Below are 17,369 nucleotides of genomic sequence, written 5' to 3' on the forward strand. Positions count from 1 at the left end.
ATTGAACTTGTAAATTGTTTGGTCTGCCTTTTCTCTTTTTAGAGGGGAAGATTGTAATAAATTCACATTACCTGGCTCAGTCAAAAATTATCTAAGTCGTCTGTTAAATGTTTATCTTTACTTTTTGTAATTTTCTGTTATGAATAAACTGAGTTTGTGTTCTAACATTTAAAGGGTTTCTTTTATTATTTTTAAAGTGAAAGCTTTAGTCTTACTATAACACCTACGGTAAACTTAATAGCATATTCCATTCTCTATACGGTACGGTAAATGTGCTTAAATTATTAAACATTGTTTGCAGGGTAGTATGGACGATGTATTCTGTTATACCACAGTCCAGAGAGACATTTATTTGGTGATATTTCAAACAACCAAATAATAAAGAACAAAGTTTAATGATTATGATCCAGCTCCTTTTGGCTTGATGTTATTCAAGCACATACAAAATGCGAATTGTGTTTGTGAAGCCCGCTCCTTCCATTCTACCAGACACCACAATTACTGGATCTCCTAGTTTGATAAAGTTGCTAACCTTCCCAAAGTTAATAGCAAAATTTATTCTAGCTTCTACATCCCTGTGCCACTCTGGATCCATTGGTTCCTCATACAAAAGAGGTGTGATACCGCGGTAGATTAAACATTGATTAGCTACTTGTAAAGCTCTAGTAATAGCAATAATAGGGCAATGTGGCCTATACTTGGCTATTAAGTGGGCGGAGAGGCCAGTGGTGGTGGTGACAACAATAGATGCTGCCTTACATTTGTCAGCTGCTTCTACTGCAGCAATGGCGATGGTGTGGTTAGCTTCTAAGGGTCCCTTCATGTGCGTGACAAGATCAGCAAAGAGTTGCTTATGATTAACAGCTGCCTCAGCCATCTTACAGATATTAGCCATGGTGGCTACACACTCTAGAGGATACTCTCCCTTAGCAGTTTCTCCTGACAACATAACAGCGTCTGCGCCGTCTAGAATAGCATTAGCTACATCAGAACTTTCAGCACGAGTGGGACGAGGGTTTTTAGTCATCGACTCCAGCATCTGTGTTGCACATATTACGGGCTTGCCTTTTTTATTACAGCGAGCAATCATAGCTTTCTGAGCCAAAAAGACTTGTTCTGTTGGTATTTCAATTCCAAGATCTCCTCTCGCTACCATGATACCGTCTGCAGCATCTATAATTTCGTCCATGTTTGCCAACCCCTGGTGGTTCTCTATTTTTGCAATTATTTTAATGTCTTTCCCTCTATCACCCAGAATACTTCTGATCCTATACACTGCAGCAGCATCTCGTACAAAAGAGGCAAAAATCATATCAACCCTTTGCTCTACTCCAAACAATAGGTCACTTTCGTCTTTCTGAGACACTGCTGGCAAATCTACTGAAATTCCAGGAAGGTTTACTCCCTTCTTACTACCTAGTTTTCCTCCATTTTCAACTCTACATTCTACAAAATCTGATCCCACAGAACTAACAACAAGTGATATTAGTCCGTCATCAATGAAGACCTTGTTTCCTGGACGAAGCACTTTGGTGATGTTACAGTAATCAATCCAAATATTTTGTTCACTGATCTTGTCATAAAACTCGCTGTCTGTCGTTAGTCTAGTAGTGTTGCCTTTCTTAAGCTCAACTTCTGATGGACCTCTTTTACACAATAAGCCAGTTCGGATCTCGGGACCTTTGGTGTCTAGAGCGATAGCAAGCAGGACAGTCCTGCCTAATCTTTTACTGCGCTTCTTGACTGCTTCCCGGATGTTGGATATAGTTATTGCATGTTCTTCATGAGAACCATGGGAGAAGTTGAGACGAGCTACGTTCATCCCAGATTCCATCATTTGCTCTAGCATATCTGAGCTGATACACGATGGCCCGATAGTGCATATGATACTAGACAGGCGGATGTTTGATACCTTCATTCTTATGTCCAATGAACACAAATGGTCTAGATTAGTTGTAACTGTTATCTGTTCAGTGCCAATTTGGCTGTGGATTTGGGTCATTAAACACGAAGTCTTGTTCTGAGATTCACAATTATTGAAATCAACCAAATAAATTTGTTTACACTTTCTGCAAATGTTTTTCAAACCACTTCTTGTTTGCTGACAATCACACATTACAAAGACTAGCAAATGGTTTTCATCGTGTTTAAATAAACTATATTTTACAAATTTGAAAAACAAATGTGTTTGACTATCAGTGGTTTTTATATTTTTCTGTGAGTTTCAAAAATCACCTGTGATAACATAAAGTACAACAGAAATAGTTAATCAAATATTGAGTTGGTGTAGACTAAATACAGTATACACAGTATACAAATAGATCCTCTCATTATATTAAAAATTGTATTGTTAGTCGTTGCAATATGGTCCACCATTTTAGCATTTTAGATTGCACTAAAGGTATAATATATTTGATTTTATTGCCGAAGATAATGTGAATATTTTTTATTCTGCATTTACCTAATGACAAGTTCTCAATGGCTTGTTGAAAATGCCTGCCTTTTGTTATTTGGTAGAGTCATACTACAGATGATATGAATATTATTTATTATCAGCTGTCTGTTTTGTTGGTCCAATTTTGTTCCATGTCTTTTGCTTGTTTTATGGTTTAAATTGGTTTTTCATCGTAGTTAAACTTAGATTTTCCCTAAACAACTCCACTTGGGAGAATAATTCAAAGAGGTTATGGTCCCGAGAATTGTTTTATGTACATAACAGTGTAAGAACAATTTGTTCTGACACGATTTTCTGTCTCACGAGTATTTCTTTGGAATATCTTTCTATCGAGTTTGTCCAGCGCTACAAATGGAATATGTGAAAGGTATAAAACCATTGAAAAGAGCAGAAGATTGGCCAATGTGGAAAGACCGTGTGTTGGACGTTCTGGAGTTGTTCAACGCAGTTGATATCGTCGAGGGAAAGAGAGAAAAGCCTACCGTCTCTGAGCCTCCGACTAAAGCCGTAAAGGAAAAACTTGAGAAATTCAACAAATCGACGACTCAGGCAAAAATAGTAATTTTTCAGTGCATTAGTGATGATCTACATCAACGTATTTCTGGAAGATTATCAGCTAAGGAAGCGTGAGACATTTTAGTCGAGCAGTTCAATAACAAAGCAGAAGACCAGCTGTTTGGCCAGTGTTTGAATTTTTTCAGTATGGAATAGGATGATATCGAGGATGCCCCGACCGTGCTTTTAAGATTGAAGAACCGAAACCGCGAATTTGCAGCTGTAACGTGTAACATCCAAATAGTTGAAGATTTTATTGAGCTCCTGTTTGTGTCAAAAGTGTTACACATTTTGCCAAAGCGTTACTTAGTAATGTGGGGGGTATTACTATAATATATTGGGGATGAATTTTAAAAATGAACATATGAAATTTAAAATGTCCATGTTATTCTTAAGGAGAATAAGTAAACTGTTGTATTTTGCTTATTTATGGATGTATTTTTATCAAACTTGGGAAATATTTTTTTTTTTTTTTAAGCTATGAACATTTTACTAAAAACACACTATATAACCCTCCCTGTAGCAGCAAACCTAGGTACTCATTATTAATTATTAACCTCATTATTAACCTAGGTAATTATTACCTAATGTTATTGAAATATATATAATTAAAAATCAAATCAGGCAAATGGAAATTAGCTTAGTCTGTAGGTTTGCTGCGGCAGGGGTATTTACTTCTGCTTCCTCCTTTTGTGATTTTGAAAAAATTTTAAATTCACTGTCTCAAACCAATTCTACATCAAAAACTTGAGGATTGTTATTTGGAATTTGTTCTGTTCTTGAGATTGAGTGATATTATATTTTATCTTCCTTGAAAACTAGTGTTATTAAAATACTATACCTGTATACAGTGGTAAGGAAAATGTACATAATAATATTTGACTTGAATAACAAAGTTGAAAGTATCGACATTCAAAGAAATAATAGGATCAATAACAAAGTAAAAAGTCCGGACATTCAAAGAAATAATAAGATCAATGTTGGTTCTTATCTTGTGGAAACTTGGAGAGTGATTTTCAGTAGTGGAACTTCCTTGATTTAAAACTTTTACTAAAGTGTAATTCACTACGGATCTCATCAACAACATTATTAAGATGGTTCTTATAGCCAATTTCCCATATTGGGAATAAGTATTACAGTAGGTCTCATGATTAGATCTGGACCCAAGACCGAATTACTTTTACGTTTTGAGATTCCCAGAAGCCAAAAAAACCATCCGTACAAATTCATATGTATATATAGGCTACGTGTGTGTGTGTGTAAGTCCGTTATCAAAGAAATTTAAGCACAAATTACCAATTTCGATTAAGTAATGTACAAACGTGTAAACCTAAATATGTTCGAATGAGTTCGGGAACCAGCATGACCATGGGAACAGAGGTTTATGGGGGATTATATGCCAACATAAAATTTTGGAATTTCTTCCCAAACTATTTTGTATAGCATAAATATAATTTAGTATAGTTCCTTGTTATGCACTTAATTATTAAGAACATTAAAAAAATAAAATTCAAAATCCCCATATTATTTTTATGAAGAATAAATAAACTGTTGTAGTTCGCTTGTTTATAACAAACATATTTAATTCAAATTTGAAAAAAAGTGTTTATAGTATCAAAATTTTTTTTTATTAGTATTTCCATAGATAAAACATACTCCCTTAGTAGATTTGTCATCTTTATGGAACAGCTCAAGCTAATCTGTGTTGCTTAGTCTATGGTATTTCATACTAAACTATTAAGAAAACACTTTTTTACTTTTCCTGTAACAGCAAACCTGAGTAGGGTACTCATTACACTAATGCCATTTAAATAGAGATTTAAAAAGACATTTTTCAGAATATATTTTAGCAAAAATTCAATCAGGCAAAAGGAAATTCGCTTAGTCTAGCTCCCATAAGATTAACATGGGGGACTCTAAATATTTAATTGGAAACTTTGTCTCCGCTAATTTGAGAGAACGGCTGGGCGTAGAAACTTGGTAGAGGTGTCAAAAAAATGTCTTGGTTTGTAGATGAGCTATCAAAAGAAAAACAAAGTAAATTCCCTTAGGGCTCTGCCCCAGAAGCCTTTATAGATCCCTCCTCAGATTTGTTTACATTTTGGCCATATGGATAATACTTTTTAATGAAACAGCTGTTAATTAGTGAATTGTATTTTAAACAACACACATTTATTGGGAACTGAATTGTCCAAAAGAAGTATTTGCAATGCTATTTTCTGATTTTGAAATTGATTTTCTCCTATATCATGTCATGTTTTGCAATATAACGTTCCATTACTAAATTAGTGGAAAATCCTTTTATCACAGTAACTCTTACAATTATTTCTTGAACTATCTTATATCTATTGTACGGGTTGGTGTCTGCTTTTTTCACCACTTTTGGCTATATTTTATCATATTACTAGCTGGCCTGACAGACGTCGTCCTGTCCTAATGTGGTTTTATGTCAAATGCTCGTTCATTTTCAAGATGAGCTCGTTCGCATGGCTCAATTATGTCCTGGTTTGAAGTTCGTTCGCTACGCTCACTCATCTTTAGGTTGGCAGGTTAGCTCGTTCGCTACGCTAACTCGCCTCCAGGTTGAAGTTTGTTCGCTACGCTCACTCACCTTTTGGTTGCAAATTAGCTGTTTTCATAAATTAAAAAAAAAATAATAGTGCTACTGGTAAACCTATTAACCTTTTAATGATATTGAACATCACAGAATAAAATTGTTTAGTTGAACCAGCTGTTAAGATTCTGTAATTCCATTTAAATATGAGTACTCATAAGGTTAACATGGGAAACTCCAGAGCCACTGGGGCGGAGCCCTTTTGACGGATCTGCACCAAACTTTGCACAAACCATACTTGAATAATGCTTAAAATTGCCTGAAAGTTTCATTACAATCTGTCAAGCAGTTTCGGGGTCCATCAAGGACAAACAAACAAACAAACATACATTGGATTTTATATATATAGATTCTAGACAGACCATCATAGGTTCATGAGGTTATTGTCATACATGTTTTCAATCATTGGAAAAATCTTCGATAGTGTAATACAATACAAAATAATACAAGTGCAGAAGTGTCTTATTGGCTTTAACAGTAACCCAACAATCAATTTCTCAAAACTATGCTAGAGGGTTATTCATTGGCACAGAAGTACGATATGAACAGACGCGACGTGGCGAAGGAAAAATCAAACTCACACTGTAACGGATGGACTTCCCTTTGAAGTTAGAACGTGTCTTCTCAACAAACAGATATTTTTTCTCAAATAAAATCATAGATTGATCTTTATTACACTGATGAAATCGCGGAAGTTTTTAACTACAAAAGATCCACCAATACGATTTCAATACTATTAAAAAGGTTCCTCCTAAAAAAGGGATACCAGTTAACATACTAATTGAGCGGAGCGAGCGAAGCTCTTTGGGATCAACTTCAATGCAACAAATAGAGAAACATCACTCGATAACGGCTGAACGCAATTTATCCAAACTTAACAAAATTACTTAGACTAATAGTGAGATGGTTTTTAAACAAACAAATTTCAATTAGATAATGCTAATGCAATTTAAAACGAACTTACAATTTCCAATTTTTAACATTAGGCTTATGGGACTAAAGTAGCCATGACAGGTTTTTTGTTTACAAGAAAAATGTAAACAATAGAATCATAAGGTATTTCTGAACTTTCTAGACTTTTCTTTTAAACGTTTTTAAACCATTCCTATGATCTTAATAAACAAGAAAATACCGTTAAAACATTTTTTTAAGGCGCGGAATTCACTGCAAATCGATAAAATATACGGAACTACTTTCTCAATACGCGGAGCATAAACAAGGAGCGGAGGGATACGGACCGGTGACTACTTTCTTGGGAACCTATATGTGTTGCCAGCTGATTAGAAACAGCCAATGTTAGAAATCAGGATTTAATAAGCGATATATCGATCCGCATCGAAATCGATATTTAATCCGATAATACCGAATACCTCACAGGTTATATTATGTTGAATACATCGACGGTGCAGTAAGTTATTACACTTATTAATAAAACGCAGATTGAATACTGATCTAATTTAGGCATGTGGGGAAGGTAGGTCGGGGTTTGTGTTTTTAAGTAAAGTTAGATTAGGAAGGTAAAGTGTAGGTTATAAGTCGTTGGTTAAGGTGATCGGGTTGTTTATTTGTGTTGCACCATATAATTTTTATCTTTTGGAATAGTTGGTTAAACGGGGAAACGATTTAAAAAATGCTTGCATATGGTCTTAACGGAAAGTAAATAAAAGAAACGTCTTATAACACTTAAAACATATATTTACGCTTATACTGTTACTCACAAGACGGTAAATATACAAAAACGATGGTAAGTGGTGATCGATTTCGATTGGACACTCCAATAATCATCAGACCCAATAGGCGAATGACAAGAATCTTGAATGGCGTCCCTACTTATACCCTATTGGTCTTAACAAACCATCTACAGTATTCTAGCATTGACTTTATATAAAGTCAATGATTCTAGCAAATTACTACATAAAAACCAAATGAAAAGAACATTTGGATTTGGACCTTTTGACCATAGCAAAACTAACATATAATTTATGAAATGTGAAAAGTTGTATATCATTAAATACTATTCTTTAATGCCCTTTTTGGATGTTAATATCAGATTCCAACTACTGTAATATTTTCCTGGTCAAAACTACCATAATGCACTTCTGGAAGAGGTAAATTTGAATTATTATAATTTTAATCAATAAAACCGGCATTAGTAAATAAATCTATTGACTTTTTTACATTTAGTTACTTATACAAATATCAAATCACGTTTGTTCCGCTCAACTGGCTTTCACCTCTCTGAAAGCAACCCTAGTAATAACGCCGATGACGTACGGTATGGGAAATATTTTCTTCATTGAATGATTAACCGTATTTGTTAACTAACGCAATTAATATCATTATTGTTTTTACACTTACTACTCTTTAAACAATGCTAAATTGTCAAAATATGTATAATTTCACTCAATTTATTGTAGTTAGATGAATTAGCGTAAGCCTTGAAAGTAACCGTCGATTTTGACGGGTTTCACCTAGTTGATATAGAATATTGCACATGACAAATTTAATTAATGTGGATATTAAAACCTAATTAACTACAGTCAAGACTAACTTAGTCCTGTAGTTAACGTAGTTGATGATAACTATAGTTAACTCAAATAGAATAGGCGCTTGATTAATACCATCTGGCATATTCAAAAACAACAACTTCACCCGCCAGTTCTATTTGAGTTGAGTAGTGGCCAAAATGTGATTGAACAATGTTGTGCATATTTGCATTTAGACAGTGTTATATAACAAGCCTATATAAATTATTTATTACTAAGTGAAACCTGTCAAAATTTACAGTTACTTTCAAGCTTACGCTAATTCATCTAACTGCGATAAATAGAGTAAAATTTTACAAATTTTGAGCATATAGCATTTTTTAATGAGTGAATGTAAAAACAATAATGACTATTGCGTTAGTTACAAAATACAGTTGATCATTCACGAATAAAATATTTCCCATAGAGTACGTCATCGGAGTTATTATTACTATGTTAACTGGTGTCTATTCTTTTGGAAGAACCTCTAAATAATATTAAAATCGTACTAGAGGACCCATGCTGCTCCGCAGCGTTAAAATAAATATAATATCCGAGAAATAAACACATTTATGATTTTTGATTGAGTTATACAGTATCTTGATTCTTGAGCTTAACTGATTAAACAATCAATAGCTCAATTTAAAGCCAATAATTTACTGATTTTTTTTGTCTAAAACTTATGGAAAAACATTAAAAATACTGGAGCTATTGATTTTTAATCATAGAAAACCCTTATGAAAAATAATGTTTATGCTGTTTGTTCTACTTGTGTTAGCTTGAAACTCGTCCGATTTGAATAAGTAATAGCTTAAACGAAACCGGTATTTCACTGAAGGTTCTTAGACTATAATATATAGGATTGTATAATTATAACTTTTGAAATACATATTAAATTGAAGTAAGAATTCAAAGAAGAAAAATCTAGTTATGTGTTTTGGTCGAGAAATACAGTAGGTAAATATTTGCTGATACTTGATGTGAAAACTTGGCGTGCATGCATTCAAATGAGACCTCAATCATGAAAATCGGTCGGGTAGAAGAGCCAAACGAACTCGGCAAAGAAAACCCAAATTTAACTCCCATAAGAAATACATGGGGAGCAAATTTCGTTTACGTATGTGCCGAGTGGGATTATAGATACAATTTATGCCGACACTTGATGGCAAATCTGTGCGTGCATACCTTCAATTCGAGACCTCAATCATAAAAATCGTTCGGGTAGAAGAGCCAAAAAAACTCGGCAAAGAAAACCCAAATTTAACTCCCATAAGAAATACATGGGGAGCAAATTTCGTTTACGTATATGTCGAGTGGGATTATAGATACATTTATGCCGATGCTTGATGGAAAATCTGCACGTGCATACCTTCAATTTGAATCATGAAAATCGGTCGGGTAGAATAGCCAAACAAACTCGGAAAAGAAAACCAAATTTTTTGAGCGGAGCGAGCGAAGCTCTTATACATCGACTTTTATGCATTTCGTAATACGCAAACTGCTCCTAGACGGCTGAATCAATCGTTTTCAAATTTTGCATGGTAATAAAGACCATATCGGTGAGTGCCAACATCTATATGGCGTTAAAAAAGTCTCTCAGGAATCCGCCCCACTGGGTCTGTAAAGTTCTCTAGCCTCTACTCCTCTGTAGAGGTAAAAGAAACTTACGAAAACTTTCACCAAACAAAAACTTACTTCAAAGGGGAAAAAAAAAATGTAGCTAGGGCAGAGTACTCTCTAAATGGAGGACCTCTAGGATCGTGGAATAAGTGAACACCAGTGCAGTATAGTACTATGATTTAATAAGTCTAATTAAATGTGCACACATAAAATAAGTACATAAAATAAAGAGTTAATAAAGAGTAAATAATTGTTACACAGCGATATAATAATAATTGAGAATAGCAAAACACAAATACAATTGAAATGATATTATTGAATATTTACACCCTATGTTTTGAGTTTGTTATCGGTATAATGATATAAAATGAAATATTTCTCTTGACACTTAAATGTATTAAAAATATAAATTGTAACCACTTGCAATGTCCTATCCTATCCTAAATTAAAACCGAAATTTACATACAAGTTAGTTCATCCCTCTGATATTATAAATAAACTAAACAAACATTTAAAATACGTGTTTAACACCCTAATTTTCAATTATTTACACAAGTTTGAAATTGTCTCCTTTTTACACGTCTATATTTATAGTCCAACTAACAGGTTAATTTATCCGGATTCATTTTGAATCATATATTATCAAACTTCTAAATTGCTCTTGTTTTGGTAGACCTCTTTTACTTTAATTGAGGGTTAGTATTTATATGAATTTTAAAGTAACTCTCCTTAATTTGCCCTATTTTTATATATTTACTTTATCTTTCTTACAGTAAAGTTTATTTATTTCATTTATATATATATATTTTGTTATATCTTAAAGGAGTTTTCCTCACATTTAATTTGTGCACACTAGGACCAAATGAGTGAAGATATTTTGACATACCACAAGACGAGGCAGTTGGGCGACGATTGAAGGGTTCCCCGGGGCGTTCCTTAGGTGCGGGCGTACACTCCGGGGTTGCTCGCTCGGGACACAAGGGTTGATCGAAGCGCAGTCCTTCCTCTCGTCGTCGGTCGCTCGTCCTGGGCCGTCCTCTTCGGGTCCTCGCTTTGGTCCTTGGTAGCGTGGTAGTGTCCTGGTGGCCTTGGGTCTTGAAGAAAAGTCGTGGGGTTGTGGTGTCCTCGTGGTCTCGAGTCTGGTCGGGATCTTAACAGGCGCTTCAGACTAACCCGCTAAGTCACTGTCCCTACTCGATCCGGGACTTCCGACGGTTTCTTCTTTGAAGTTCTACTTCCTCAGACCTCTCCAAGACTGATTAACAATTTTCGTCTCCAAGACCTCCTTTCCCTCCTTCGATGTTTGGTTCTTCCCCCGATGTCTTCGGGAAACGCCTACCCTCCAATCATCGGTGGAATATCTCCGATCATCGTCCTCATTGGCCTCTCCCCTCATGTCCAGCCTCCAGAGGGCGTGGTGCTGACCGTAAGTAAAACAATTTCTCTATGCATGTATAATTTCTTGGAATCGATGGGAACAATATTGTTTCTCGTCGATTGTTCCCATCGGTTACAATTTCTTCTACGATGCATTCCAGATCGAAATTCAATCTATGCCTGGCTTGTTCTCAGCCAGGTCTTTGCCCATGAGAACGTGACTTGAACCTGAGATCTTGCGATCATCTTTACTTTTTATTTCTATGAGGGGTCAGCGAACGTTTTCTATTGTTCGTAAAGAGAAATAATTTAATAAATTAAATTTAAAATTTCCATATGTTTATACTCCCCCGCTGCCTTTTAACTTGGTCCCCAAGTTTCCTCTTCAAGTTTCGTTTTAAGTTATTAATTAATTTTTCTGTTAGTTTTGTTGTAGGAGGGTAGGTGGTTGTGTAGAACGCTGTGGCGCTGAGGTGGGACGGAGTTCTCCTTCCTCAACGCGCAGCTGTGGATTGTTGTGACGAGTCAGCTGTTCGCTATCGTAGTGTTTGTAAACAGACCTTGCTACTGTATGTCACTGTGTCGACTGTTATGCAGTTTCAAGTAGAGTAGAGATTATGGTTTTCTTTATGATTATAATTCTATTAATTAATATATATTTATTGTATTTTGTAAGCATATAAAATATTTACAGATATTTACAGATATATACATGTACTTTAGAACAAAGTTTTTATCGTCCTTCTTTTGTGAATGATATTTTCTTAGTGGGTTTCTTGGCGCTGATTATAGTCTCTATTAGGTAATAGCATTTTTATTTGTATTGCTTGAAGGCTCAGACAATATATTAAAACGAGACATGTTATAGTTAGGACTGTGGACCATCCTAGCAAAATATAAAATAATAATTTAGTGTTTCCAAAAAGGTCAAAGTCGGTATTTGGTAAGACGAGGTGTTCCATTTTCTTTAATTTGGTGACTTCAAAGGTTGGATTATTGAAGGTCCAGTTTGAATCAAGTATCTCTGAAAGGTTGTCAAATTCATGTTTGATTCCTTTGCGTAGGGGAAATAGTTTGATTGTTTTTAATTTAGTCCAAGATGCTGGGATTAGGTTTATAATGTTTGTTGTGTTATCTTCTTTACCGCATGGTCTCACTGTAGTGATGAGGATTAAAGTTTCCAATTTTAGTTGGCAGTCACATGGGATGTTGATTTGAATAGTTCCAATAGCTGTGGCTGGCAATAATTTCGAAGATTTGTCATCTGGGCAAACTAAATTTAGTTCTTGCTGTATGTTCGTAATAAGATATTTATTTGGTAATAGTTCTGTGATTATTGGATATTTTGGTTGATTTTCACATATAAAATGGCAATTTTGTTGTAGTTTGTCAAAAGAAGCTGAAGAGAGAATCATGTGAAGACATAATTGCATGTTGTTTGCAGTTATTGTTATACGTGGAATTTTGCATAAAGGATATGAATGTTCATTGCAGTTCTTGTCTGAAGTGCTTATTACTTTGGTGTATGTTGAAGTTTTCAAAATTATGTTTTCTTCCATGTGTAGTGAACATATTTTGTTTTTCCAAATCAATGGGGTGTTTATAGTTCTGAAAACTTCTCCTTCGATATTGGAGTTAATTAAAGGAATGTGTACTTTAGCAACTAGTGTACTTCCAAATATAGTACAATGGGTAAGTTTAAGTTTATAGTATAGATGTAATTTCGATAGGGGAATGGCGAGTTTAAGCTGTTTGAGTTTTGCGTCTTCTTGGAGTTGTTTCAACGTTGTAGTTAAATTTTGTGGGTTGACAAGATTTTGTGATAGTAAATTTTGATTGCATTTTTCTATTATCTCCCGCTGCTTATCTTGAATGTAGTTGTATAAAATGTGGCTCCACGACTGTTGTATTGTAGCATAGATGTGCTGTAAAATGTTTTTATTGTGCTGAGATTTCATTTCGTTTAGGTTATTTTTAACAATTGTAAATCCTTTATGTACCTTGACGGCTAGGTTTTCAACATTTTTTGTAAAGTTGTTTAGGTTAGTTGTTGTTTTAACTAAATCTTGATACTGAGTTCCTACGGAATCGATAATTTTGTTAGTATGCTCTTCGATACCTTTTTGGTTTTCGTAAATGTTTGAGATTTGTTGTTTATTTGCGAGGTCGCAACACCATTCAAAGAAATTTTGTAGAAATAATAGTCCCCTCTTGCTTCTAGTTTCCGAGAAAGATTGGTTGGAAAGTTCAGTATTTAGGTAATTTGAGTTTATCTGGTCTATGATTAGATTATGTAGTGTAGCAAGATTATTTTGAATTGTACACAAATCTTGAGTTTCGCTGCAGTCCGAAAAATTTGTTTCAGTAGTTGTCCAAGGGTCTACTTTAGGTTTAGTAAGGATAGTTGTAGTGAATATTGCCGGTATTATAGCTTCGTAAGGAATGTAGTCTGTTCTTTCTTGAAAGTGATGTCCTGAGAAAATTTGGAATCGTGTCGAGTTGTCTTGTGATTGAGCCGTCACCGTCTTGGCTGCACTTATTAACATCAATAACAGTAGTAGCTTTCGATACTTCATTTCTAGGCCGTAGGATATCTGGACCGCAAAATTGTATTAGTAATATTCAATATTTTGACATTGTGATACTAAATTAGATTAGCTCATGCTATATTTAAGAATATGACTTCCTGGTTATAAGGATATTATTGTTTCTATCTAAAATCGTAACTTTGATGATAAATTAATGGTGGGTTGTATTGTTTTTCGTAGTGACTATTACTGTGGGTTTATAGACATAACACGGGTGATCAGTCCGTAATATGGCTTTAAATGACAGTAATTGGTGGTTTTATATCAAAGTTCTAGAAGTATTCTGAAGAGTTGAGATGAATATTCTAGCTTTGTCCATTTTCCGTGGAAGTGCTGCAGACTAGCGCGTGGGATCTGCTGAGTCCAGGCTGTAACGCTGCGTTTCTCGGTGCTGTTATCTTATAAAATGTACAGATGTTGGAGGAATGCACGTATGTTCTTAGTATTCGGCCATCTTGTATTATACACCCACTCTTGTTCTAGTTTCTAACTGCTCAGTTTGTGAGTTGTCGTGTTTCGGTCCGTTGTGTAGGGGCAGTGACGAATTTAGTGTTGGTTCCTAAAACTCTTGGAATACATTGGAATAACATTGTGAAGGTATTTTGAATCGTGAGGTCCTTAAGTTTAGGGATATTCTATTCACAAGGTTTAAAATCTTCTTTATTTGCGTAGGCGTGTAAAATATAGCGTTCCATTCAATCCAAGTTTATTTTTCTTAAGTATTTAGATGAAATAATTTTTTTTTTCTTTGTTGCCTCGTCCACCATATATGATACTTAATTAGTCATCGTAGAAGAAATTGTAACCGATGGGAACAATCGACGAGAAACAATATTGTTCCCATCGATTCCAAGAAATTATACATGCATAGAGAAATTGTTTTACTTACGGTCAGCACCACGCCCTCTGGAGGCTGGACATGAGGGGAGAGGCCAATGAGGACGATGATCGGAGATATTCCACCGATGATTGGAGGGTAGGCGTTTCCCGAAGACATCGGGGGAAGAACCAAACATCGAAGGAGGGAAAGGAGGTCTTGGAGACGAAAATTGTTAATCAGTCTTGGAGAGGTCTGAGGAAGTAGAACTTCAAAGAAGAAACCGTCGGAAGTCCCGGATCGAGTAGGGACAGTGACTTAGCGGGTTAGTCTGAAGCGCCTGTTAAGATCCCGACCAGACTCGAGACCACGAGGACACCACAACCCCACGACTTTTCTTCAAGACCCAAGGCCACCAGGACACTACCACGCTACCAAGGACCAAAGCGAGGACCCGAAGAGGACGGCCCAGGACGAGCGACCGACGACGAGAGGAAGGACTGCGCTTCGATCAACCCTTGTGTCCCGAGCGAGCAACCCCGGAGTGTACGCCCGCACCTAAGGAACGCCCCGGGGAACCCTTCAATCGTCGCCCAACTGCCTCGTCTTGTGGTATGTCAAAATATCTTCACTCATTTGGTCCTAGTGTGCACAAATTAAATGTGAGGAAAACTCCTTTAAGATATAACAAAATATATATATATAAATGAAATAAATAAACTTTACTGTAAGAAAGATAAAGTAAATATATAAAAATAGGGCAAATTAAGGAGAGTTACTTTAAAATTCATATAAATACTAACCCTCAATTAAAGTAAAAGAGGTCTACCAAAACAAGAGCAATTTAGAAGTTTGATAATATATGATTCAAAATGAATCCGGATAAATTAACCTGTTAGTTGGACTATAAATATAGACGTGTAAAAAGGAGACAATTTCAAACTTGTGTAAATAATTGAAAATTAGGGTGTTAAACACGTATTTTAAATGTTTGTTTAGTTTATTTATAATATCAGAGGGATGAACTAACTTGTATGTAAATTTCGGTTTTAATTTAGGATAGGATAGGACATTGCAAGTGGTTACAATTTATATTTTTAATACATTTAAGTGTCAAGAGAAATATTTCATTTTATATCATTATACCGATAACAAACTCAAAACATAGGGTGTAAATATTCAATAATATCATTTCAATTGTATTTGTGTTTTGCTATTCTCAATTATTATTATATCGCTGTGTAACAATTATTTACTCTTTATTAACTCTTTATTTTATGTACTTATTTTATGTGTGCACATTTAATTAGACTTATTAAATCATAGTACTATACTGCACTGGTGTTCACTTATTCCACGATCCTAGAGGTCCTCCATTTAGAGAGTACTCTGCCCTAGCTACATTTTTTTTTCCCCCTTTGAAGTAAGTTTTTGTTTGGTGAAAGTTTTCGTAAGTTTCTTTTACCTCTACAGAGGAGTAGAGGCTAGAGAACTTTACATGGTGGAGGCGCCGCTTTGATTTAATCATCAAGGAATAAGTGAACTCAGTGATAGTGCATGTGTTAGTCTTAAGAGGGTTGTATGCTATATTGATATAAGATATCTGTTACTATAAATGGTTATTTAAGATTATCAAATGTGTATGTTTATTTAAATATTTCAACAAAGTGTTAGGGCCAAATTAGGGTCAACTTACATAAAACGCTCTTTTACTAATTAATTAATTAACTTCCCCAAATTATTAAATTCACTAAGTCTATACCCAATAATACATATTTTACCATTAAAATGACATGAGTGAAGATAGGGCAATAACCTTGACATTACAAAAGGACGTTTACCGACTCAGTAAAGAAGAACTTCAAAACACTTTAACTAAATTCAACATAAAATATAGGGATAGTGACACTGTAGCTGATCTTAGACCAATAATTGCAGACTTAAAATCCTACATAAAACACAACCTAACCGAAGAAAAGAAACACATACTTAGAAAACTATTAGGAAGACAATATCTCACGAACGTAGAATTAATCAAATACCCAGGTCTACTCCGAGTACAAAATTTTATAGAGGATAGGGACAATTTATACGACACCGCTGAAGATCAAACCGAAGAAGCAGAGTACGAGGAAATTCACTTCCAATTAGGACCGGAACAAGCAAAAATGGCAGATAGGAAAGAAAAACTTCCCCTAATATCCGCGGGAACATATCACGGGCTACCAACTGAAAATCCTAACGAATTTTTAGACCGATATGAACTTGCGGCTCTGTCGAATCATTGGCAGGAAGAAACTAAACTTAATCTATTTCCGGCTCATTTAACCGGCACAGCCCTTTCGTGGTACAAACATCAGATCAGAAACAACGCACCGGTAAATTGGAACAATCTCAAAGAAACATTTGTATCTACATTCACCCCGGCAGCGCAGGCAACAAATCTACAAAACATTTTAGATAAAAAAAATTCAAGGGAAAGATCAACCAGTTATAGCTTATTACTTCGAAATTTTAACCTTGTGTAGGCGGTACGACCCCGAAATCACAGACAAACGTATCGCGCAGTACATAATCCAAGGATTAAAGCCGGAATTTTGTGACAAGATTGTTACCGAACCCTGTGACACGCTCGAAGACCTCGAGAAAAGCCTAAAGAAGGTCGAGTTACAGCTAGAAATTAAGGCAGCAAATAGGGAAAAGCACAGTAGATTAGATGCCCATGCCCCAAGCCAAAGCAATATTAACGTAGGTAACAGGCCGGAAGAAATACATCTTCTCCAAGAAGAAATTAAAAGCCTAAAGGAGCAAATCAACA

At 35.2% G+C, this 17,369-nt stretch overlaps 1 protein-coding gene across 1 annotated transcript; it reads right to left on the minus strand.

Annotated features, from left to right (window-relative positions):
* Positions 1-376: 376 nt before the first annotated feature.
* On the minus strand, positions 377-2,189 carry LOC129005049 (pyruvate kinase-like). The gene has a single exon (XM_054433826.1). The coding sequence runs from the start codon at positions 2,114-2,116 to the stop codon at positions 428-430; it is 1,689 nt and encodes a 562-aa protein (XP_054289801.1). The 5' UTR covers positions 2,117-2,189; the 3' UTR covers positions 377-427.
* Between the last annotated feature and the right edge of the window lie 15,180 nt (positions 2,190-17,369).

Source organism: Macrosteles quadrilineatus, unplaced genomic scaffold (assembly GCF_028750875.1).
Source record: "Macrosteles quadrilineatus isolate MER2022 unplaced genomic scaffold, UCM_ALF_1.0 Scaffold_1__1_contigs__length_201487025, whole genome shotgun sequence".
NCBI lineage: Eukaryota > Metazoa > Arthropoda > Insecta > Hemiptera > Cicadellidae > Macrosteles > Macrosteles quadrilineatus.